The sequence below is a fragment of the Microchirus variegatus genome (assembly GCF_963457635.1).
Source record: "Microchirus variegatus genome assembly, chromosome: 10".
NCBI classification, from domain to species: domain Eukaryota; kingdom Metazoa; phylum Chordata; class Actinopteri; order Pleuronectiformes; family Soleidae; genus Microchirus; species Microchirus variegatus.
The window spans coordinates 7,874,786-7,897,401 of record NC_139811.1 but is presented as its reverse complement, the minus strand read 5'-3'; the positions used below and the strand labels follow the sequence as shown (position 1 = coordinate 7,897,401).

General features: G+C 41.0%; 3 protein-coding genes across 3 annotated transcripts; all 3 read left to right on the top strand.

Annotated features, from left to right (window-relative positions):
• The first annotated feature begins 346 nt into the window (after positions 1-346).
• Positions 347-5,689, top strand: ankrd54 (ankyrin repeat domain 54). Its single transcript, XM_083896137.1, has 8 exons — positions 347-1,019; positions 2,748-2,795; positions 2,872-2,970; positions 3,116-3,187; positions 4,261-4,308; positions 4,658-4,782; positions 4,894-5,001; positions 5,082-5,689. The coding sequence occupies exons 1-8, from the start codon at positions 608-610 to the stop codon at positions 5,154-5,156; spliced, it is 987 nt and encodes a 328-aa protein (XP_083752263.1). The 5' UTR covers positions 347-607; the 3' UTR covers positions 5,157-5,689.
• Positions 5,690-6,737: 1,048 nt separating this feature from the next.
• hmgxb4a (HMG box domain containing 4a) lies at positions 6,738-11,967 on the top strand. The gene is made up of 12 exons (XM_083896127.1): positions 6,738-6,755; positions 7,363-7,499; positions 7,608-7,683; positions 7,778-8,365; positions 8,439-8,645; positions 9,821-9,999; positions 10,164-10,245; positions 10,352-10,416; positions 10,511-10,607; positions 10,694-10,857; positions 10,943-11,065; positions 11,845-11,967. The coding sequence occupies exons 2-12, from the start codon at positions 7,371-7,373 to the stop codon at positions 11,887-11,889; spliced, it is 1,755 nt and encodes a 584-aa protein (XP_083752253.1). The 5' UTR covers positions 6,738-6,755; positions 7,363-7,370; the 3' UTR covers positions 11,890-11,967.
• A 1,630-nt stretch (positions 11,968-13,597) lies between these two features.
• On the top strand, positions 13,598-16,293 carry LOC310932778 (GTPase IMAP family member 9). Its single transcript, XM_083896136.1, has 3 exons — positions 13,598-13,672; positions 14,084-14,217; positions 15,042-16,293. The coding sequence occupies exons 1-3, from the start codon at positions 13,648-13,650 to the stop codon at positions 15,903-15,905; spliced, it is 1,023 nt and encodes a 340-aa protein (XP_083752262.1). The 5' UTR covers positions 13,598-13,647; the 3' UTR covers positions 15,906-16,293.
• Positions 16,294-22,616: the final 6,323 nt, after the last annotated feature.

The following is a 22,616-nucleotide window of genomic DNA, read 5'->3' as shown; positions in this document are numbered from 1 at the left end:
GACCTTAAGTTAGGTAATTATTCAAGGAAATTATCTCTTTTTTGTACTGTTTCTTCTTCTTTTGTGTTCCAAAAATGATTATAAGTGTTATACATTTGACATGCTGTTGCCAGATTAAACGTACATTTCAGAAAACTATTTGTTTTCTGGCATGAATGGGGCATGGTATAATGTACGCATGCGCAGTCTAGAGCAGTTGTGATTGGTTGCTTGGTTGCTTTGCTCCTATTGGACGAGAGCGCATGAACAACGGTGACGCTGATTGGCCGCGAGTGCACAGTGCGTACAATAGGTGTTTGTTATACTACGTTTACCAGATGACATGAAAAGCGTGAAATAGGGGACATTTTGGTGCTGTCTGTGGGGGGAAATCACTTATGTTTAACGGCGTAAGTCGTCCACGATAGAGAGACTTTTCATGGGGCGGTGTTAGTGTTGTTGACTCGTCGAGCAATGGCCGCAGACGCCGCTGACGCATTTGCTGCGATAATAGAAGTTGCCTCTTGACATCCATGACGGCTTCGTTTCCTTTTAGCCTCGGCTGGAGTTGTAAGGACCGTATGTTGTGTGTTTCCTTTTATATGTCACGGTAAAAAAAATAAAAAATATGGACGGGTGGAGCCCTATCGTCGCAGCAGCTTCAGATAACGAGCCTTCCAGCTCCGAGGGGGAGTACATGGTGGAGCCCGGACGCGACGATGGAACCCGGGGGGCGTCGGACACGGAGCAGCAGCGCGGCACCGTGGACAGGATGGACGACGGCGGCGGCGGCGGCACTACTACTGCCGGTGTCGGTTTTGGGATAAGTGGCATCGGCGAGGGCAAAGTGGTGCTGGGTCGTGTCGGACAGAGAGAAGACAAAGAGCTTCGGTACCTGCACTTGTTGTGGGAGCCGGGGCGAGCGGAGCACGGCGACCCCGGCGGAGGAGCGAGCAGGCTGGGGAAGATGACAGCGAACAGGGCCAGGCGACACCACAGAGCCGCGCGGAGCCTGGCTCCTCTTGGTAAAGATATTTATGGTACGTTTTATGTTTATTCGTTAAAAAAAAAAAACATGTGTATGAGAGAGATAAACTTGTTTTTTTCATACAAACACTGACCTTTTCCAAGACCAATAGTCCTCATTTCCGTTAGTATGGGTCATGGGTTACCTGGTTATGTTAGGGGTGGTTCGTACCACTTTTTATCATCATAAATATATGGGTTACCTGGTTATGTTAGGTGTGGTTCATACCACTTTTTATCATCATAAATATATGGGTTACCTGGTTATGTTAGGGGTGGTTCATACCACTTTTTATCATCATAAATATATGGATTACCTGGTTATGTTAGGGGGGTGGTTCATACCACTTTTTATCATCATAAATATATGGGTTACCTGGTTATGTTAGGGGTGGTTCGTACCACTTTTATCATCATGAATATATGGGTTACCTGGTTATGTTAGGAGTGGTTCGTAGCACTTTTTATAATCATGAATATATGGGTTACCTGGTTATGTTAGGGGTGGTTCGTACCACTTTTTATCATCATAAATATATGGGTTACCTGGTTATGTTAGGGGTGGTTCATACCACTTTTTATCATCGTAAATATATGGGTTACCTGGTTATGTTAGGTGTGGTTCATACCAGTTTTTATTACCAATCATAACCTAACTTTAAATATAACAATATAAACTGTGGTACAGTCTTTTTACTAAATATATGGTTGGGTAACAGTTCAGTAACAGTAGTTCTATATCAAAATAATCAAGTTTCATGATGATTGCTCTAAAAATGTGTTGGACAACTTGCGGCCCGGGGGCCACATGCGGCCCCCTAATCAATTTCATGTGGCCCGCCACTTATTTCTTAATGACTATATTCAATTTGCATCATAAATACATTTATATTGTGAACTTTTTATCGTTCCATATCAAAACAGACACTTTTATTGTGAAAGTATGTGAAATATCATCATAAATATTTTTATTTCTATGTATTTTTCCTCAAAGTTGGACTTTCCCCAACCTCTTCACCGGCCCTCTAGTGACCAAACTAGAGGGCCGGTGGTCTTTTGAGTTTGAGGCTCCTATTCTATATCCTCGTCACTTCATGATAGTTCATTCAGAATTAAAACAACTCTCAGGGAGAAAATGACGAGATAAGATGACGTAAACAAACATATGCATATGCATCCATAATGTGGAATATAACCCTTTTACGTTCTATCTGAATAATAAATAGAATGTGTGAATGCATGTACAGAAAAGCAATTTAAGTGAGTCTGTAATTATGTAATTATGCTGTCAAACTCACAGGGTTTATAAGGACATGAGCAGCAGAGACGTATTGCACGTGGATTATTGTACCAAGTATTTTGTTGTTGCACAAGTGATGGAAAGTGACAGTTGGTGCTTAGAATTAGTCCATTCCAGTCTTATTGGTTCAGAGTGTTGGGGGTTTGACAGCACCCGGCAGCAATAGCAATGACTTCCTGTGGCTTCTCTGTAGTAGTGCAACGTGGTGGGATGAGTCTGATCACTGAACGTGCGTCTGCATTGGACAAGTACGCCATTGAGGGGTAGGAGGTGTTATCCAGAATGATGTGTAGCTTTGCAAGCATCCTCCTGTCTGAGGTCCAGCTCCTTTGTGTTTTGTCAATGCTGCCTTTTGTTTCTGATGACATGCATTCCGATCCCATTCATCCTGTCATAAAGACCCATTTACATACCTCTTAATTTGAATGTCTTATCTCCACAGCTGTGAAAAGACTGAGGGATGCGGCGAACAGCAACGACATCGACACAGGTACGAGCAGTGAGGTGACGCTGTGAAACGTGAATGTATTTGTTTGTTTGCTAATGAACGTGTGCTACTTTTTTAGTGAGAAAGCTCCTGCAAGATGACACCGACCCCTGTGCAGCAGACGACAAGGGAAGGACGGCGCTTCATTTCTCCTCCTGCAACGGCAACGAGAACATCGGTGAGTCGGTTACAGCGAAGATGTCGCCACAGTTCCGCGGGAAAATCGCTCGTACTGCAGCAGCTGCAGTAGAAGTTGTAGTAATCACAAATAAATAAGTTGTCTCATGTCTTCTTTGTTGCTAACTCTCCTTGTGTAAACATAGTGCAATTGTTGCTGAGCCACGGCGCTGACCCAAACCAGCGAGACAGTCTGGGAAACACCCCCCTCCATCTGGGTAAGAGAGAAAACTCACCATGACACTTCACTGAAAACCTTCATCGTTCATACTCCCTTTTTTTAAAATGCACACACCACAATAATGACATGCAGTCATTATTGTGACTAGTGCAGTGCCCGTAGGAAGCTAAATCTCCGATTCGCATGCCAACGTCTCCAACTCCATAAAACACGTTCTTTTCATAAAGTATGCACACCATCCAGCACATGTACACATTGAACATTGATATTCGCCGGAAGCTATTCGAATATTATCCGAAACATCGAATCACTCCGCAACGATAGGTTGAAAATCAGGGATGCACACCATCGGGCCATGCCTAATCCATATCCAAAATCTTGGGGCGGTCTGGCTAACGGTCAGCGAGTTATGCCTGTCCCAGACACAACTTGCTTTATAGATAGATGTTAATTAATGCAACAAGTGTTTAACCCTTTTATGGTACTACTCAACCATTTGAGTCACTTTAAGTCACTATATCTCACTGAAAAATGCATCAAGCTGAACTCACTAACACTTAATGTGACTTGTTCTGAATGTTGTACTTTATGAATTATGAAAACCAGGTTTATTATGAAAAGACGTCTCAACCGTTTGGTAGAGGCCTGTATCTGAAATACTGTAGGGTCTAATTTAAAAAAAAAAAAAAAAATATTGATTGTCATTATTGTTATCATAAGTAAATAAAAATAATAACAAATGCAAATAAATACTTTTTTCTTGGTGCGTACCTTAAAGGGTTAAGGCATGAGTATTAAAGTTGACAACTTTTTGGCTCAGACTGATTGCACAGACATGTCATGGCAATTGAAAAAAAAGACACCATCTGTATTCTTATTAGTCTCCCCAGCAGGGTTATACTTTTTGCAGCTGGGACTCGGTTCTTGTGGAAAAATTAACTGCATTATTCTTCTGTAAGAAAATCACTTTCTCTGAGGAAAAGTACCTTTGTCCTTTACCGACCTCCTGCTACTGCTGCGTCTTTATAATGACGACGACACTTGGGGACACCCTGAAGTTTTTAATATGCCACACCTTTTTAATATGTTTTTATGTGTTTCACATTGCAGCGGCCTGCACCAACCATGTGCCTGTGATCACCACACTGCTGAGAGGAGGTGAGGCTTTGATTAGTTTTCCATTAAAGGAAAAGCCCTTTTTATGAATGATGTAGACTTGTCTTATTACACTCTGGATAAGGCCTAGAGAAATGTGCATACATTTAGAAAAGTAAAGTTCAGCGCTTACATATTTAAGAAATGTAATATTATAAGGAACATTTCCTGCACCTGTACTTGCTCTTTATAGCATCCAAAGTTCTTAACCACTCCTATTTAAATACAGTGAGTCAGAGTAACCACAGCAGCTACCCATGTAAAGCTATTGTTGCCGTTTGTGTAACTAAAGCTTATTATTATCAGATTACTTGCGATTAAATAAGTTGTTGTTTTTATTGCTTCTGTGAAGGCGCCCGTGTGGACGCCCTGGACCGCGCAGGCAGGACCCCGCTGCATCTCGCTCGCTCCAAGCTCAACATCCTGCAGGAGGGAGATTCTCGCAGCTTGGAGACCCTGAGAGGGGAAGTCACACAGGTACAGAGACACCGTGCTGTTATTCTTCCTGTCTTTTCTGTTATGAAACCAGAACAGGATGGCTTTGGCAGTTGGCACAGATGGATCACGGGGTCGCTTTCTTTTCTCTAGATTATTCAGATGCTGAGGGAATACTTGAACTTAATGGGCCAGAGTGAAGCTAAAGAGAGGCTTGAGCACATTTCCACACAGCTGCTGCACACGCGGACCAAAGAACAGGTGAGATCTGCATACACCAAAACAAAGGCTAATGAGGGCTGAACTAAGATGTATAACATTTGTTTCTTTTGTTTCCCCAGGTGGATGAAGTAACAGATTTATTGGCCAGTTTCACGTCGCTCAGTCTACAGAAACAGAATCTGGGCGATAGATAGAAGATGTTATACAGAGAGAGAGAGAGACAACTAAAGCCATGTTCTATTTGCTGCAAGCCTCTGTCTCACAAGCAAACCTGGACCACGACGCTGTGCTTCTTTTCTGTCCATATTCCAACTCCCGACGTATTTATTTACCTACTGGACAATGAACACATTTTCATTTTTACCCCAGATGAGACTTGTTTAACAAGTAAACAATGCTAAGATTACAACGGCTAGTGCTGTAGGGTAGAAGATGGCATTCTGCTTTTCTGGAAAAGGTTACGAGAAATCCCCTGAGGATAAAAGACTTTCAGAACAGGAAGCTTGTGGAGCAGAAGCTAATCTTGTACAGTTGGGACCATGGCTTGTGTGTGTGTGTGTGTGATGTTTTTCAGCTGACAAATTCTCACGTTTCCTGCCATTATTACTCGCGCTCTCTGATACTTTCTGAGATGTAGTTCTTATGAATATATTCACTTTTGTCCTTGAAGTTTTCTTCTCTGCTCCATCTTGGATCCCTTTTCTGTTGCATGTCATGTTTGTGTGTGTGTGTGTGTGAACTGTAATGTAAAAAAAAAATGACGTGGTTGTTTTTTGGAAAGGGATTCATGTGAATCAATAAATCAGTTTGTCTATATTTGTGAAATATTGTCTTTCATTCAGTGTAATAATGCCTGTAACATTATATCTATCTGGGCCTTTTCTGTACCATATATTCTGTGTGTATTTATACTATACTTGTACTGGCAGTGTAATAGGGCTACATTCCCTCGCACTGATTGGCTGCGATGGCTAAGCCCCGCCCCGATACGGACACGTATTGTTTCGCCTTTAATCAAAGATGGCGACCGGACCCGCGTAAATTGGAGATTTCATTGAGGTAGTAATATGAAATAAAATACCCTGTTTTCACCGCCGAGCGTTTGGCAACTTCACGCGCTAGCGTCCCAGAGACGGAGCAGACATTAGCCGGGTTAAATGCGTGTCTAGCACTTGTTTTTGTCCACTTGAGGCCACCGCGGCCTACTTGTGGGTGAAAGCCTCGGGCTTTCCTTAGCCGCTCACGCCGGCTACATGAGGGGTCGCTCGGCGGGAGGGATTGAAAGGTTTGGAAATATAGGGAATGGGAAGCTAATGGGTGAAAGTGGCTGGAGAGGGGGTGTGTTTGTGTATATTTACAAAAGTAGGCGGGAATTTGTTTAGTTATCTTTCTGTACTTTTGGTGAACGACCTCGTCATTATTGTGTTATTACGCCAAATTAGTTTTTCTCCAGTTCTCCTGAGACGCTTGGAGCGCTCAGTGAAGTACCGGCCAGGGAGAGTTGTAGCAGCCGCTCTTCCATTTAGGTATAGTTACCTATGATGGTGTCTGGGTAACCTTACGAGAGGAGAACATGCGCCTGGATAGGTTTTCCATTTTGCTGTGTTAATCTACTCCTATGCTCTGTGTCCAACATGGACATCGTTATTACTGCCGTACTCATTTTCAATACCTTGACTGCTATTTGATGTGTTTCTCTGTTCTTTCTGCAGGTCATTTACTCAGCCTAATGGTGTCGGTGACATCTTGTGACAAGAAAACGTGAGGGACCATGGCTTTTGAGGAGATCAAGGGTAAAGAAGGAAAGGATAATGCTTATTTTTAAATGTAGTGTTTAAAGTGTTCTTTCTGTACTAACATATGCATAAGTATTGATTAAACTAATGGTGATGGCAGACACTGTGATTTCAAATTTGATTCTAACTCCAATCATTTTGTCATTGATTTGATTCCATGATGCACTGCACCTCCAGTTTTCTATTTTCAATGCACTGCATTTTCATCAGTCAGTCAAATAAAAAAATAAATTAAATGAAGTCTAAAACATTTATTTGCGAATGAAATTGAAATGCCCCATTTTCCAAAACAAAACTAATGCTTCTGCAACCGAGGTGCAGCCTATAAGTGACTGACAAATGAACAAGCAATGCTCAGTGGATGTGATTGATTATGTGCTGTCACTACATGGATGCAGAATCATCCATGTCACAATGCATCTGAGAAATAATTTATTTTTAAACACCCATGATAAAAATGCAAGGTGCTGCTGATTCACTGACTTGAATCTTGATTTGCCCCAGAAGGAAGTTAAGGGATCTATCAAACCCATGGTTTTCACTGCATGTGTTGGAGAATCAAATTTTTCACTCAGAAATTATATGGATTATGTTATTATTTCAGATGTGGGGATGGAGGGAGACCGGAGCCTCGTAGCTGGTCGTAGCCAGAGAGAGAAGAGGAGGTCGTACAAAGATCTGTTGAGAGAGGAAGAGGAGATCGCTGCTCAGGTCCGAAAGTCTTCCAAGAAACGACCAAAGGTTTGTTTTTACTTGTAGTAACCGTCTAATCGTTTTGTATTACATATTATTTTAAACATACATTAATATTTTTTGTCGTTGATGAGTAATTTTGCTATTTCCCATTAGGATTCAGAGCTTTTCATGCTGGGAGGGGATTCTCATAAAAAGAAGAAGAAGCATGGTGATGACTACTATTACAGAGGTGAGTTATTGCTGTGTAGTAACAATCTTTTCATTCTCAAGAATTGACTACAACTGTATTTATTTTTGGATGTCCATTCTCTTCCCTGTGTCAGACCATGATGGTTCAGGACCACCTCCACACAAGAAAAAGCACAAGTCTGCAGACCGCTCCCCAACTATGTCCTCCCCTTCATCCTCCCACCCGACAGACACAGCGATGGGCCTCCTGCAGGCCATCACCTCTCCCCTGGCGACAGGTTCTGACCCCAGCCCTCATATGCACAAGAAACCCTCCTACCCTTCCTTCTCCTCACATTCCTCTAAAGACCGCAAACGTGAGAACAGCAGCGGCGGCGGGAGCAAAGGCAGCCACTCCTTCTCTCACTCCCGCCCCGCGTCTTCGTCATCATCCTCCTCCAAGAAGCACTCTTCTTCCTCTTCGTCAAAGTCGTCCCTCTTCCACGGAGGAGCTCCCAAAGAGGAGCCGTTGACGCTGCGCGAGGCTGACGGGCTGAAGATGAAGCTCATCATGTCGCCGGAGAAAGAGGAAGCGGATTTCCCGTTCACGCCACACTCATCCAAAGGCGGCACGAAGAAAGAGAAGGAGAGAGAACGGGTGCAGCAGTCAAAGTTGCCAAAGAAGAAGGTGCAGCAGAGTCAGGATCCACTGCCTGTGGTGGGGAAAGAGGTGGAAGTGGAAGGTAAGAGAAACCCAGATGATGCAGTTGTCCAAACGTAGCGATACACAATCAAAACACCTCTGTTTGCTCACAGGACATTATGGAGGTGGCCTGGGAGACGATAGCGCTTCATCTGGTGGCGAGTTGGAGGCAGGAGAGCTCGTTATCGATGATTCCTACACGCACCTGTCAAAAAAGAAGAAGAAGAGCAAGAAAAGCAAGAAGAAAAAAGACAAGGAGAAAGACAGAGATAAGGATAAAAGTGGTAAAGACAAGAAGCACAGCAAAGGAGGATTTGGAGGTGAGTTGTTTTGTGTACTGTGATAAAATGACTGCCAATTAACTATTGATTATTTTATTAAGATTTAATTAGGGACGCACGATATAGGACTTTGTGCCAATATCTGGTATCGGGAGCGTGTGGGCTGATGTATATGTCTGTCCTTTTGCCCAACTGCAGAGGTCATAGAGTCTCTTCTGTAGTGAAATTAACACTATATTTTTCATACATATGTTGCAGTAGATGTGGATTTAAAATGTTTTTATTGTGCAAAATAAAGAAGCATCAAAAAAGGAGAGCTGTAGGGGTAGTTAGTTGTAGTTAGCATAGAAGTCGGGGAGATAGCAGCTTTTTCAGCCAGCTATTTTAGTCTTATTTTAATGCCAATATCTGCCAGCACCGATATCTTGCCGATAATAATGTGCAACGATTTCGTAGTTTATAAGGGTGAAGGAGACCAGATGCATTTAAGCAACTGAAAACTGCTAATAAAGACACCAAAACTGATTAAATGATGATCAGAATAGTTGTTAGTTGCAGCCCTATTTCCATTCCTATACAACAGAGAGAGCTGGTCATACACAGCAGGATCAGCAGGAACCCAGGCCTTAGTTTGAGCTGTGGCCGTGATGAAAAATGATGCTGAGACATGACTTTCAGTGACAGACAAAGCAAATAATCTGTTTACATGCCTGACAAAAGGAATCTCCCCGCTCCAGCTTATGTAGATCAGGTTCTCTGTGGATCAGGTTTAACTTGACTGCTGCATGCATGTGTGTGAGTGGGAGTTCAGAGGTCAAGCAGTTCAATCAAAGAGGCTTCAGAACGCACAGTATTTTTTTTTTAATTCTTCTGCAGTCTCTGGCACTGTAGCACAGTATGTACGTGACTGCCAATGGAACATTTAGACCTTTCTGTAATGAGAATTTATAATGTTTGAAATCTATGTCATAAAGGGTGAAAAGAACAAAACACACTTTACTGATTAAGCTAATTTGATGAATACTTTCATTGTTATTTTGCTAATTCTGCTATTTTTGGGCATGATTTTTACTGACACTTCCCTCACACAACACCTTAGGAATTAAAGGTTTTAGCCAAGGTAAATTCACCTGCTATCTGACTCTTATTTCTTACTAAATCCAGTGTTTCATATCAATTTTAAATTGTCTGTATTTGTCTATGATGTATTTCAGATTCGTCAAAGAGCCACAGCCACTCGCATCCCACTGTCACTCACAGTGCTGTGGGTCCCATGTACGCCATGGGCACACCCATCCCTCCACAGCACCACCAAGCTAGTGAGGGTACGACAGAGAAAAAGAAGAAAAAAGAAGATAAGGATAAGGAAAAGCATGAAAAGGATAAAGATAAGGTAAGACAAGAGTTCAAACTTCTTAAAGTAATTCACTAACGACTATCAAAAGCCCTTGCTGAGCAATATTCTGCATATTCTTCTATTACTGCCCTTGGACTTGTATTTTTATAAAATATTATTAATAATACTACTAATACTAATGTTTTTGTTTCTGCATTTAGCCCAAGAAGAAAGTCACAACAGCATATCAGGTCTTTTGTAAAGAGTACAGGGTCAACATAAATGCAGAACAGCCTGGACTGGGTAATTATAATCTCATGTAATTACAGATTATAGTCATAAGTAGATTGTCCTTTGAAATGAAGAAACGCTAATTCAAACCATCTGTACATGTTTGTGCGATCTACAGTCTTTGGTGAGCTAAGCAAGAAATTGGCAGAGGTGTGGAAGGCGATGCCTGAGAAAGACAAACTAGTAAGTGTGAAATCTTTCATTGTTCATCTCGTAAACGTCATGGAAATGCGATCACGTCAGATAGATTCAATGTTCCGTGTGTTTCTTTGTGCAGGTTTGGAGGCAGAAAGCTCAGTATCTGATGCACAAACAGAACAAAGCTGAGGCCACGACGATCAAACACAAGACTTCCAGCGATAGCAAAAGCAAAGGTATTTTGTAACCCACTGTCACCATCACGCTTTTTTCCCTTTTCCATATTCCTTTTCTGTCTTTAAACGGTGTCGTGTCGATGAAGTTGTAGGAACAGGAACGGCTATGGTGTCGCCAAACAAAGCCGTGGGCACCATCTCCCTGTCGCCCGCACGGATCCCAGAGGTCGATCCCATCGATGCAGCAGCTCACCTGCAGCTACTCGGAGAATCTTTGTCCCTAATTGGACACCGACTACAGGAAACAGAGGTAGCATTCTCACCTCAAGTCTGATGTCACAGATATGTCATCATAACTATACAGTGGATTAAGTAAGACGTGTGTTTGTGTTTAGGGGATGGTTGCTGTGTCTGGGAGCCTGTCTGTACTTCTGGACTCCATCTTGTGCGCTCTGGGGCCCCTGACCTGTCTCACAGCACAAATACCGCAGTTAAATGGATGTCCTCGAACCGTCCTGGTAAAATATTGACATTTGTTATTATGTTAATATGAATAGTTTGTCTTTTTTTCAGCTTTGTAACCTCTACACTTAGGCTCAATCCCATTTCTCTTTTTTTTATCCCTACCCCTTGGATTTGCGTTCCAAGGGGCCTTTCCAGAATGTGAAATGTTTTTTCCTGTAGATTCATACATGGCTGGATATATAGTTGATATACCGTCGTACTTCCTCGTATAGTACGATAACAGATATGCCAGTGCTAAATATCGACTTTTTAATGAATAAGTTAAGGCTCTCTAAAATAAACAGTCTCTCCAATTTTCAGGCGGTAGGTGGCGCCACATGCCAAAACAGAAACATGATTTGCAGTCTGCAAAATATTTTTTTAAATGTGAATATTTTGGCTGTACTGTTGTTGTTGGTGAGTTCAGTTTGTTATATGAACATTATTCCTGAGTCTATGTGACATATTAGGAGGATTTTATGACCAGTTTCTTTAGATTTATTACATAATGCACCTTTAATGCTGTGTGCAATAGATTGTTTTGGTTAGCATGTCTATAAAACATGCTAAACAAAGTTAGCTTCATGATTGTAAAGTTAGTTTATTTGAATTTGATTCATCTGAAAAAACAATCTGACCGCCATTTGAAATGAGCCCCTGAAAAATTGTAAGTTGGATGTGTCTGGCTAAGTAGCAGAGGCAAGGGGTGAAATGGGGTTGAGCCTTTAAGGTATAGAGTTGGCAGTAACCATGTACATCACTTATCTGACAACGTTCTCTCTTTTCATACCAGTCAAATACATTGGATAACATCGCCTACATCATGCCTGGACTGTGAGTGAAAGTGTTGGAGGGCTCTGTCAGCAGCAGCAGACGTGACTGGAATCGTCTCCCCCTGGACTTTACATTTTAAAGCCACTGCCTGGCTGCTCCTACGGGGAACTTTCTAGTGTCAACATGTTTTTAAAGTGTATTTTTTTAAAACAAACCTCATTCTCTTAATTTTCTAATTGTCATATTTTTTAAAAGGAAACATTTTAGCGGACATGCTAATCTTTGTCGGGCATGTCCACTTAGTTTTACTGTTACTGTACAGTGGATGGTTGTGTGGATGGTTGTGTGACGTACTGAATGAGTGTGTGTGTGTGTGTGTGCAATTGTTCAGCTGTTCAATGACTGTGCGTCTGCATATTGGATTTTATACTGAGAAAACACAGACACGTTTAAGTTGATCCATTTTGCTCATTATCAACATAATATATTTAACACCTGGTATTGTTTTTCTTGTATTATGTAAAAAAAAAAAAAAAAGTGCTGTCATGTCTGGATTGTTTTTATAGATTTGATATTTTACCGTGCACACAGAGTTTTGTCTGTACTGTAGAATTTCAAAACACCTGTAGGTGCTACCCCTTGTCATCGAGAGCTGTTCAAACAGGTCACTGTCACAGTGGCGACATTAAAAAAAAAAGATCTGTTCAGCTTTGATGTAACTTCTGCTCTTTTAATCCGCTGCAAAACCATGGTCCACTTTGATCCAGCAAGGCAGGAACTCTTGCTGGTTTGTCTCTTCTGGTTGCTTTACAGAAATAGCGACCTCTGTAAAGCAAGGCCATATCGTTTCTATTTGGTTATTGTGTTGTATTTAGTGGTTAATAGCACTCTTGCCTTTGCAGCAGGAAGACCTGGGTTCATGTCCCGGACCTTTCTGCATGGAGTTTGCATGTTCTCCCCGTGTGTCTGGGGGTTTTCTCAGGTTCCTCCGGTTTCCTCCCACGGTCCAAAAACATGCCGATTTTGGGTAAATTGGAAACACTAAATTGTGAAAGTGGATGGTTGTTTGTCTCTATATGTGTTCCTGTGATGGACTGGCTAACTGACCAGGGTGTGACCCCGCCTATCGCCTTATGTCAGCTGAGATTGGCATAGCAACCCCCCACGACCCTCATGTTGAGGATCAAGCGGTAGAAGATGGATGAATGGATGGGTATTGTGTTGAATTTTTAGCTCTGGACGGTGAACCACAATCCCAAAAACAAGACCATTTCGAACAACATGGAACAACCTGTCAATAACTGACGAGAGCACATATTAAATTAAATATGTTTTTGTTCGATAAGATTCTCCCACTGTCGTATCCAAGAAAATGCCACTGGGCTGAAGTGATAAGAGAGCAGTTTGAGAAGACTTGTTTCGGCTGGAGCTTTATGTGTGTGCTGTTTTGAGATAATTAGACTTCATAGGGACTAAATCCTGGTTTCAGTGAGGCAGAACTCACTTGTGAAGCCCTGGTTCACGTCGGTGCATGGTAAGTGAATTGTGTTAATTATTGTTTATGATAAATGTTAGGGATAATATCTAATAAGCTCTCCACATGAATAGAACAGAAGTGTCAAGTTAAAAAAAAGTGACTTTTGTTGACTTGGTTTTGGTTAGATTGTTTACAGTGAAGAGACGCCTGTGTGTGTGTGTGAGACAGTTGTGTATATAAAAGGGCAGGACTGAGTCAGGCTGCAGGAACCAGGAAGTGCGCTCATCATCATCATCATCTCTGACTCCACAGCAAAGTCGAGCACAGTGAACAGGAGCAGCAGACATGTCAGCAGCAGCTCCACACTCAGGTAACTGACCTTTCTTATGTTTGTTTGTTTGTTTTAAAAAAAGACGCCATGTCAGACAGCGTGGGTGAAAGTGAGAGGGTGCGGTTTCCCCCTTACTGTGTGTGTGTGTGTGTGTGTGGAGGTGACAGCTGCAAAGGGCGCTGCCACTTCATAGAAGCTCTACAGATAATAATAATAAAGATAACAATATATATTACTTTTATACGCAATTCACGTCACGTTGTTACAAGACTGTTATATATGTATGTACTCGCTCTCTAACTTCTATAACTCAGTGTGACGTCATGTAAACAAAGAGCTAGCTAACGTCAACGTTGTTATTGTGTGCACCTCCTCCTCCTCCTCCTCCTCCTCCTCCTCCTGCTCCTGTGGTTCTCTCTCTCTCTTCTTCTCCCGTTCTTGTGCTCACAGAGCTGAGGCTGGTGGTGTTGGGTCGAGCCGGGGCAGGAAAGAGCTCAGCAGCCAGCACCATCCTGCGCCTGCAAGACCGGGAGCAGGGCACAGAAGCTGCCGTGAAACACAGAGGAGAGGCTGCAGGCAAACAGGTGGGACACACACACACACACACACACACACACACACTGCATTCCCTAGCGGGGTCCAGATGTGGCCCGCGAGCAATTAATTGGTTTTAAAAATCTGTGCTAAAACAGGTCTATGCTGCTTTAAGGCATAAACTACATTTCCCATAACGCAATTGCGTTACATTTAGTTACATTTATTCTGTATGACAGAAAATTAGTTTGACACCTGTGCCCTAGCCCCTTACCCTAAACTTAACCATCATAACTGAGTTCTCAACCCTAACCTAAACCTAATGCTAACTATAAAACCAGGTCTAACCCAAAAAAGGCATATTCAGGGGTCTCAGAATGTAGTTTTTAAAATAACACACACACACCCACACACTCGGAGAATTAAGTCATTTTTAAGTTTTAAGCTTGACCGTAATGTGGTAATGTGAAGTGATAATAATAGAAAACGTCGATTAAGTGAGTGATTTATGTTGTAAAATGGGACTATTTTGTTTATTTTTATGTTTTTGATCCCCTATGACAGTAATGTATTTTAAGATCAAACTAACTGATCAAGTAATTGAGAAATTAATTAATTTAATTTCTCTTAAATTTCTCTTAAAAATTAAATAAATTTAATTGATCATTGGTCACTTTATTAACACTGTCATATATTTATATTTTTGCCAAATTAATTAAAATTAAATTTAAATGAATGAATTTTAAGATAATTTTAAGTCTCAGGGCGACTCAAAATTGACATTTCACTGTGTGTTGAAATAAACCCAAATCAACTGAAAGCGCAAACAAATATTCATATCGCCCCAACTCTAACTGCTGCCACCTATCTGCAGGTCGTCATAGTCTCTGGTCCGGCCTGGTTCGGCTCCGCCTGTCACCCAGAGGAAAGAAGGAAACACATCTCGTCCGTTATCGCCTTATCCAGCCCTGGACCGCATGCCTTCCTGCTCTGTGTCCCTGTGAACCAGCCGACCGACGGCGAGGACAAGGCTCTGGATGTCCTGGCGGCGCTGTTCGGCCCCGCTGCAGTCGCCAGGAACACCGTCGTGCTCTTCACCCACACGGAGGAGCTGGAGGAGGACGAGAAGCTGGACGAATACCTGGTCACGTGGCGCAAAGACCTCCAGGAGCTGGTGGAGCGATGCGGCGGCCGCTACCACACGCTGGAGACTCGAGGTAGAGAACCGGACGAGGGCAAAGCTGTGGAGGAGCTGCTGGAGAAGGTCGAGCAGGTCGTCGCGGAGAGCGAGACGCATCACTTGATCTGCCCTCTGTACCAAGAGGCTGAGGAAAGAGTGAGAGCGAGACAGGTGGAGGTGGTGAGACAGAGGAGAGCAGATAATAAGGAGGTGTCTCCCACAGACACTGAGCCAGAGGAAAATATCACAGAAGAGGAAATGGAAGCAGCTCGGGAAGAAGCAGAGAGCAGCGTAGGTGATCTCAATGTGGATGTAGATGATATTTTCCCTCCTTCCAGTGTCTCACCTTCCTCTGCTGCTCCCTCTTCTTTTCTCTGGGGTCTGTGGGTGAAGCTGAGCGGCTGGTTGAGGGCGCTGCCTAAGATGGTGAGAAGGGAGGCCCTGTTTGGGGCCCTGGTTGGCCTGTTTGTGGGGGGGCCAATCGGCGGCATGGTGGGGGCCACCGTGGGCTCAGTGGCTACTGAGGTGAGCAGAAGGAAAACACAGAAGACTAAATAAGACACGCAAAAATTCGTTTTCACTCATGAAGATGCACCTTAAAGTCATTTCACTGTCAAAGACAGTATTTACGCTCAAATCACCTGCTTTTATTTTGTATTTAAAAAGTCAAAACTCTACATTTGCTTTGGCCACTGAGGCGTGGATGTTTATGTTTGAGTGCGTCTGCTCACCTTAGCACAGGTAAAACTGTTCAATCCACTGATCAGAACAATGTACATTTACATTCTTTATTGCGTATAACCACGTCTTTGGCTAATGCTCCACCCAGTGGTCAAACACAAAACTGCACATACATACAACAAAGATTTAAAACTACATTTCTATTATAGCTCTAACATAACCGCTTTGCTTGATTAACTGTTGTTGAATCATGCCTCATAAATTAATACCATTTATTTTTTAATATTGACACACATTGCCAGAAACAGTTTCAGTTTTCCAAAATTCAAAACACTAAAAAAAGTTTTTTGTCAAAACTACTGAAAAACTACTGAAATCTGATATAGTATATAAACCTAATATATATATATAATATATAGCATCAGATATAAAGCAAAGTGATCAATTCAAAATATATTCAAATGCAGACAAATGTGTGGGAATAGTTTTATTTTTTTATCTCGTTTTTGGTGAGGTGTAGTGTTTTTTTGTCCCAAAATAGTATTTACAGGACGTATATGCTGCACAAATGTTTTACACAATTTATGTCACATATGGTTTGGAGCAAAACTCAGTAAAGATACAGAAAGATTATCAAAGGTCAGTGTTTCCATTTCTATTCTTTGTGGGTTTTGTAACAGCTTGAATAAGACGAATGTGTGGGTTGCCAGGTTTGAATAATCCCCCTAACTGGTGTATATCTTACATTAGTTTAATTGAATCTGTCTTTCCACTTTGCGTAGTAACTTATATCGATGTTATAAGAATGATCTCTCTGTCCTAAGCCCCTCCCACCAGATGGACAGACGTGTTTATAGACTTTAGATGACCCGTGGCAGTCTCTCCATCTCTGAGTTGCTGTGTTTATTTTCCTCCTATTTTCCTGTATTCTTCTTTTCCTGGAGGAGAATAAGTCACCTCTCTCTTTCTCAGATTACTTGATTTATAGGCTGAAAGATTCTTATGGTAATATCGATGAGATGCATCTACTTTATTTCCTACCCCATCTTTAAGTGTGAGGTGGTGGAAAAAAGAAAAGAAAGGAAACATAATAATGTGTTTGCGGACGTTAAGGCTCTGGGGTTTTGTGACTAATGCCTATAATTACCTTCAAATTACACACAATCATTTGGTCCGTTGTCGGCACGGAACAATTATTTATGGTAACAATTAATAACATACTATATATACTATATGTGCTTATAGTACTTACTGTATATAATCCAATCCAAATGTATTTCTGTCGCACATTTAAAAACAACCGAGTAGACGAGTAGTATGTTGAAACTGTAAACCAGGACTATTCAATTAGAAACTCAGTTGGGCAAAATGAAAATGCAAATCAAAAAGAGCATTAAGAAATAAATAAATAAAAGACCTGGTATATACAATTATTTTAGTCATAAAATCAAAAAGGTGCACAACATTAGTGTCTGTTTCTCTTTGAAATATGATAAACATAACACATATGTGTCACATACGATCCACAAACATCTCAAAGTGCCTTTAACACAAGACAAAAAGAACTAACGCTGCTATCAAACCTGTTTCTTTAGTTTAATTTCTTCACCTATTTCTGGTAGAACCACAGACTGGGCCACTCAAGAGGTTGGTTATGGGCCACATTTGAATAGACTTTGCTGTAAACTGTTGTTCCTACCTGGCAACCAAGTAGTCCTCGTGATTCAGTAATGAGTATTTAATTAATAGCCACACATATTCAGGGAATAGGTGCACTGGGTTAAAAAAAATAAATTGTAAGTTGTCTATGTCTTTTCAGATGAATTAGGACCATTTTGCACTGCTGAATCCTAAATAACACAAATAACATTTTTCTCAATCAGGTCAGGATCTTCTGACTAAATTGATTACATTTAGCCCAAGCTTTATCCTGGTCACAAAGTTGAAGACCAAAATAAGCATTTGTAAGCACGCTTTATGACACCTGTGACTATAGATTCCTGTTAGGAACAATGGTGTATTCACACTCTTAGAAATAAGGGTTCCAAAGGGGTTCTTCTACAAGGGCTGAGGTTCTACCTGGAACCATTTGCTTCTGAAAAACCCTTTCCCAAAGAAAGGGGTTTTCTAGGGTTCTTGGTAACACTAATGGTTCCAGTAAGAACCATTTTGACCCAGAGAACCCTTTAAAACCCCTTTCCCGAATAAAGGGTTTTAAAAGGGTTCTACCTGGAACCCTCGAAAAGGGTTACCTGGAGCCAAAAAGGGTTCTTCTGTGAGGACAAGCCGAAGAACCTTATATGGTTCTGCTTAGCACTTTTATTTCTAAGAGTGCACCGCAGATGTAGCAGAATACGTTAGGCTTATTTTTGCAAGATCTTCTAGTCGAAGCCATTTAATTCACTTGTAATATATAAAAAAACAATTAGTCTTATGTTGGCACATGCAAAATCTTCAGAATTTGTTTATTGCAAGAAAATTAAAAGAATTTTGCATCATATGACATGAAAATACCCCGTACATGTTTAAACAAAAATGTTAAAAAAAACTAATATGTAGCTTTGTTCAGGAAGTTGACCTGATTGAGCCAAACCAATGTGATTGTTGGATTCAGCACATCAAAATGATCTTAAAAAACCTAAACAATAAATTTGGTGTTGACCAGTGTTATTAAAACACTGTAACAGCTGAACAACCAAAGCCATGAAACATCCACAAGGTGGAGACGTTGACCTTGTTTTTGGACAAGTTGGAGATGTACGAGGTGAACTTTTAGAGATGCATGTTTCCTGCTTACCGAGCAAAATAAAAGCTGCTGTTCAGAACATCTCACGCTTGTTTGACGATTTTTGATAAAATAGGTAACACGGGAATATTATGGACGCATATGAGTGGCCAACCTGAAGCATGAGGTCATGAGCTGACATCATGAAGTTAGAGGCTATAGATAACTGTGGTGGAAAAGGCAGGGAGCTCAGGATTCATGCTGCATAAAGTCAGCCGAGCAGAAACACAGCAGCAGCAGCAGCAGCAGACTCTTTACACACTGGCAGGTTATGGCTTTGACATTGATATAATTGATACTCTGCTAAAACCGTCAGTCATAACCCATCCTTACATCTCTCTCTCTCTCCCAAACTGCTGCTGCCTTTGGAACAGCTAGGCGTTTCCGAATGTGGGTGGTCCGGCTCGGGTGGGAGAGTGACTGAGAAGGAGAGAGAGAGAGAGAGAGAGAGAGTTAAGCCAGTTCTCATGTTTCCCAAAAGGAGAAGGGAGGGAGGGAAAGACACCGAAAAGAGAGAGTGGTGAGAGAGTGAGTGAGAAGCAGTGAATGTAAGGGAGAAAGAGAGAGTCAAAGGAAGGCAGAGAACAAGCTCTGGGTCTACATCTGCCTTCCAGATGTGGCCTCCACAGTTGTCTCGAGTAAAAAAGAAGAAAAAAAAAGGTTTTAAAAGTAAAGGAAAATTGGTGCTAAACAGTTTTTTATTGTTAGGGATTACACATATACAGTATGTGGACTACAGTATACAGCACCAGCTTAAGCATCCACCAGCCTGGTTACACACTCCTGCTGCTGCTGCTGCTTTTTCCTCTTTATGAGGCTCCAATGAAACGACATACCAGACCCCTGGAGGTTAATGTATATGAGAGAACACCTGTCTAAATATTATGCAGTCTCACCGAACACACACACCGCGGATAACAGAGAGAGAGAGAGAACGCAGGGCTAGAGTTGGCATTATGAAGAAAAATTCATTAGATTTTTTTTTTTTCTTTCTCCATTTGGAAAATGTATTTCTTGTGAAAGATTAAAAGAGAGAGATCAAAAGCAGCACAAAATCAAGGCCAGAGTGTGAGTGGCCAATATCAGCTCTGCAAGAAGAAGAAGAAGAAGAAACCTCACCAGGTCAAAGAGAGAGAGAGGAAAAAGAAGAAGAAGAAGGAGGGGGATGCAGAGTTGATTTGTGCCTGTGTGTATAAGCAAAGCCAAAATCTGAACAAACATGTGAGGGAATCACCAGTGAGCCATCATTAACACACAGGGCTGTAACTCCTGCTCCTCTGCCTCAGAGATGTTGATCTAAGGGCCTTTGTGGTCCCTCGTCGTCGGAGGTTGGGGGGGGGGAAAGTCCGACTCTGAGATGTGGACACACATCACCCGCCGCAATATTTGTCTGTTATCGTCGCACCCCGCCGGCCCTGGAAAAGACGGCAAAACCAAAAGTCAAAATATACAAGATGACACAGTTCTTTCCCCTGCCGTGTTTTTTCACCGCCATCACACTTTATCATTAAGTGCACACAGTTTTTAGTCGTTTTTTTGGCTTTTTTTTTTCTGCTTTCGTGGTAACTGACCGTAATAGTTTTTATTCAAGAATTAACGTTTGATCATTTAAACTGAATACAGTTATGATGCGTTTGGAAAATAATACGAAATATTAGACGCACAAAGCTATATATATATATATAAATGACTAATTAATAATTTAAGAGCAGATTTTATTTTAATAAAGTTTTTTTAATTTAAAACCCCCCAATTTTTTTTTTTTTAAATATATGATATATAATGTAAACAAGGTGTGTGTATATATATATATGTATACATATACATATACATATATGTATGTATGTATATATACGTATATATATGTATATATGTATCTATATTACATATTTTCTAAAGAAAGAAATTAAATCATGGACAAAAGAACAAGTTTATAATAACAAACACAGACCGTAAATCAAATGTACACTGTAAAAAAAAGATAACTCTAAATGTCAAGGCAACTTGCTGCAATCAATTTTTGAGTTTACAGCCTAACAAAAGACTGCAAGTTTTAAATAAAAGTTCCATCAACTAATATTATTTTGTTAGACAAACTTGTACATTTTATATTTTTTAACATTAGAATTTTGAATTGGCACAACTCTAACTTACAAGTTTGTCTAACAAAATAATATTAGTTCATGGAACTTTAAAAAAAAAACAAAAAAAAAAAACTCGCAATCATTTGTTGGGCTGTAAACTCAAACATTGATTGCATCAAGTTGCCTTTAAACTTTTTTTTTTTTTTTTTTTTACAGTGTATAAACTTGAACCCAGCAATTCAACTGGACTTTTCTTAACAGCGTTACCTCAGGCAGCAAATCCCAGGCCTGTGTGTGTGTGTGTGTGAGAGAGAGACAGCGGTGTCCAACAGCCTGCTCTTTCCTCCTCTCTCTCTCTCTCTCTCTCTCTCTCTCTCTCTCTCTCTCTCTCTCTCTCTCTCTCTCTCTCTCTCTCTCTCTCTCTCTCTCTCTCTCACTGAGCCCTCTCATCTTTTTCCCATTAGTGCTGTTTTCGTGTTCTTTCCTAGCGTGAGTGTGTGGCTGCGATTGTTTATGAAGCAGTGCTCGCCCCATCTTTCTCTCTGTGTGTGTGTGTGAATTCAGGAATGAATGAATAATAATAAGAAAGAAGAAGAAGAAGAAGCTGCAATAACCTCTGTCTTGTTTATTTGTATTATCTATGTATTAAATGACAGGCACTGTAGAATCTTCATCGACAACATTTTACTGTTTGTTTAATTAATAAGTTGAAGGTGACGTCCTGACAAGTGAAGTGATGAGGGAAAAAGACGATGAAGAAGAAGAAGAAGAGAAAAGAGGTAAGACAGTAATACACAATTACACAGTCCACCACTGCCTGTTATAACCCAACCAACCATTACTTTGTATATGCAGACCATGAAAGCTTAAAAAGTATTTCTATAAAGTCTTGTATTTTGTCTTCCTGAACCCCAAAAAGACACAGAGATGTGTGTGTATTATCCAAATACTCAGTGTACTTACAGTACAACAGTCACATATCTGTACTTTACTTTGTTATTTATATTTCTAGCAACTTTTACTCCACTACATTTCCTCTAACTATCTTTGTTACTACCAAATAAGATCAGAAGAAGAAGAAGAGTTGGTATTATTGTTTTGACCCATTCACACACACACTTTAACATGGGTTAAGTGCCTTGCTTAAGGACACATGGAGAGCCAGGAATTGAACCCACAACCTTCCAGTTGAAAGAAAACTCACCCCTACCACTGATCTACAGTGTTCTTCTACAAGGGCTGAGGTTCTACCTGGAACCATTTGCTTCTGAGAAACCCTTTCAAGGGTTCTTGGTAACACTAATGGTTCCAGTAAGAACCATTTTGATCCAGAGAACCCTTTAAAACCCCTTTCTTGAATAAAGGGTTTTTAAAAGGGTTCTTGGTGGAACCCTCCAAAAGGTTCAAAAAGGGTTCTCCTATGAGGACAAGCCGAAGAACCTTATGAACCGTGGCTCGATCCTCGCTTTTTTAATACTTTTACTTCTTAAAAAGTACATTTTATACCAGAAAATGACTTTAGGCACTTAAGCACAGTAAATGTCATGTACTTTAAGACTTTTATTATAGTAATATTATTTTAAAAAAAGCAGCTTCATCTTCTACTAAAGTCCTTTTCTGCTAACATACTTGTATTTGTGTCCCTTTTAGGCACTTTATCCACCGCAGATGCCTCGTCCGTAATCTGTCGACAAGATATCGCCACCACATGGAAGAAAG

Coding starts and splice junctions, on each gene's coding strand:
- ankrd54 (XM_083896137.1), top strand. CDS start 608: ATGGACGGGTGGAGCCCTATCGTCGCAGCAGCTTCAGATAACGAGCCT. Junction 1,020..2,747: donor TCTTGGTAAAGATATTTATG/GTACGTTTTATG, acceptor TTATCTCCACAG/CTGTGAAAAGACTGAGGGAT. Junction 3,188..4,260: donor AAACACCCCCCTCCATCTGG/GTAAGAGAGAAA, acceptor TTCACATTGCAG/CGGCCTGCACCAACCATGTG.
- hmgxb4a (XM_083896127.1), top strand. CDS start 7,371: ATGGAGGGAGACCGGAGCCTCGTAGCTGGTCGTAGCCAGAGAGAGAAG. Junction 10,000..10,163: donor ATGAAAAGGATAAAGATAAG/GTAAGACAAGAG, acceptor TTCTGCATTTAG/CCCAAGAAGAAAGTCACAAC. Junction 10,858..10,942: donor ACCGACTACAGGAAACAGAG/GTAGCATTCTCA, acceptor GTTTGTGTTTAG/GGGATGGTTGCTGTGTCTGG.
- LOC310932778 (XM_083896136.1), top strand. CDS start 13,648: ATGTCAGCAGCAGCTCCACACTCAG. Junction 13,673..14,083: donor AGCAGCAGCTCCACACTCAG/GTAACTGACCTT, acceptor TTGTGCTCACAG/AGCTGAGGCTGGTGGTGTTG. Junction 14,218..15,041: donor GAGAGGCTGCAGGCAAACAG/GTGGGACACACA, acceptor ACCTATCTGCAG/GTCGTCATAGTCTCTGGTCC.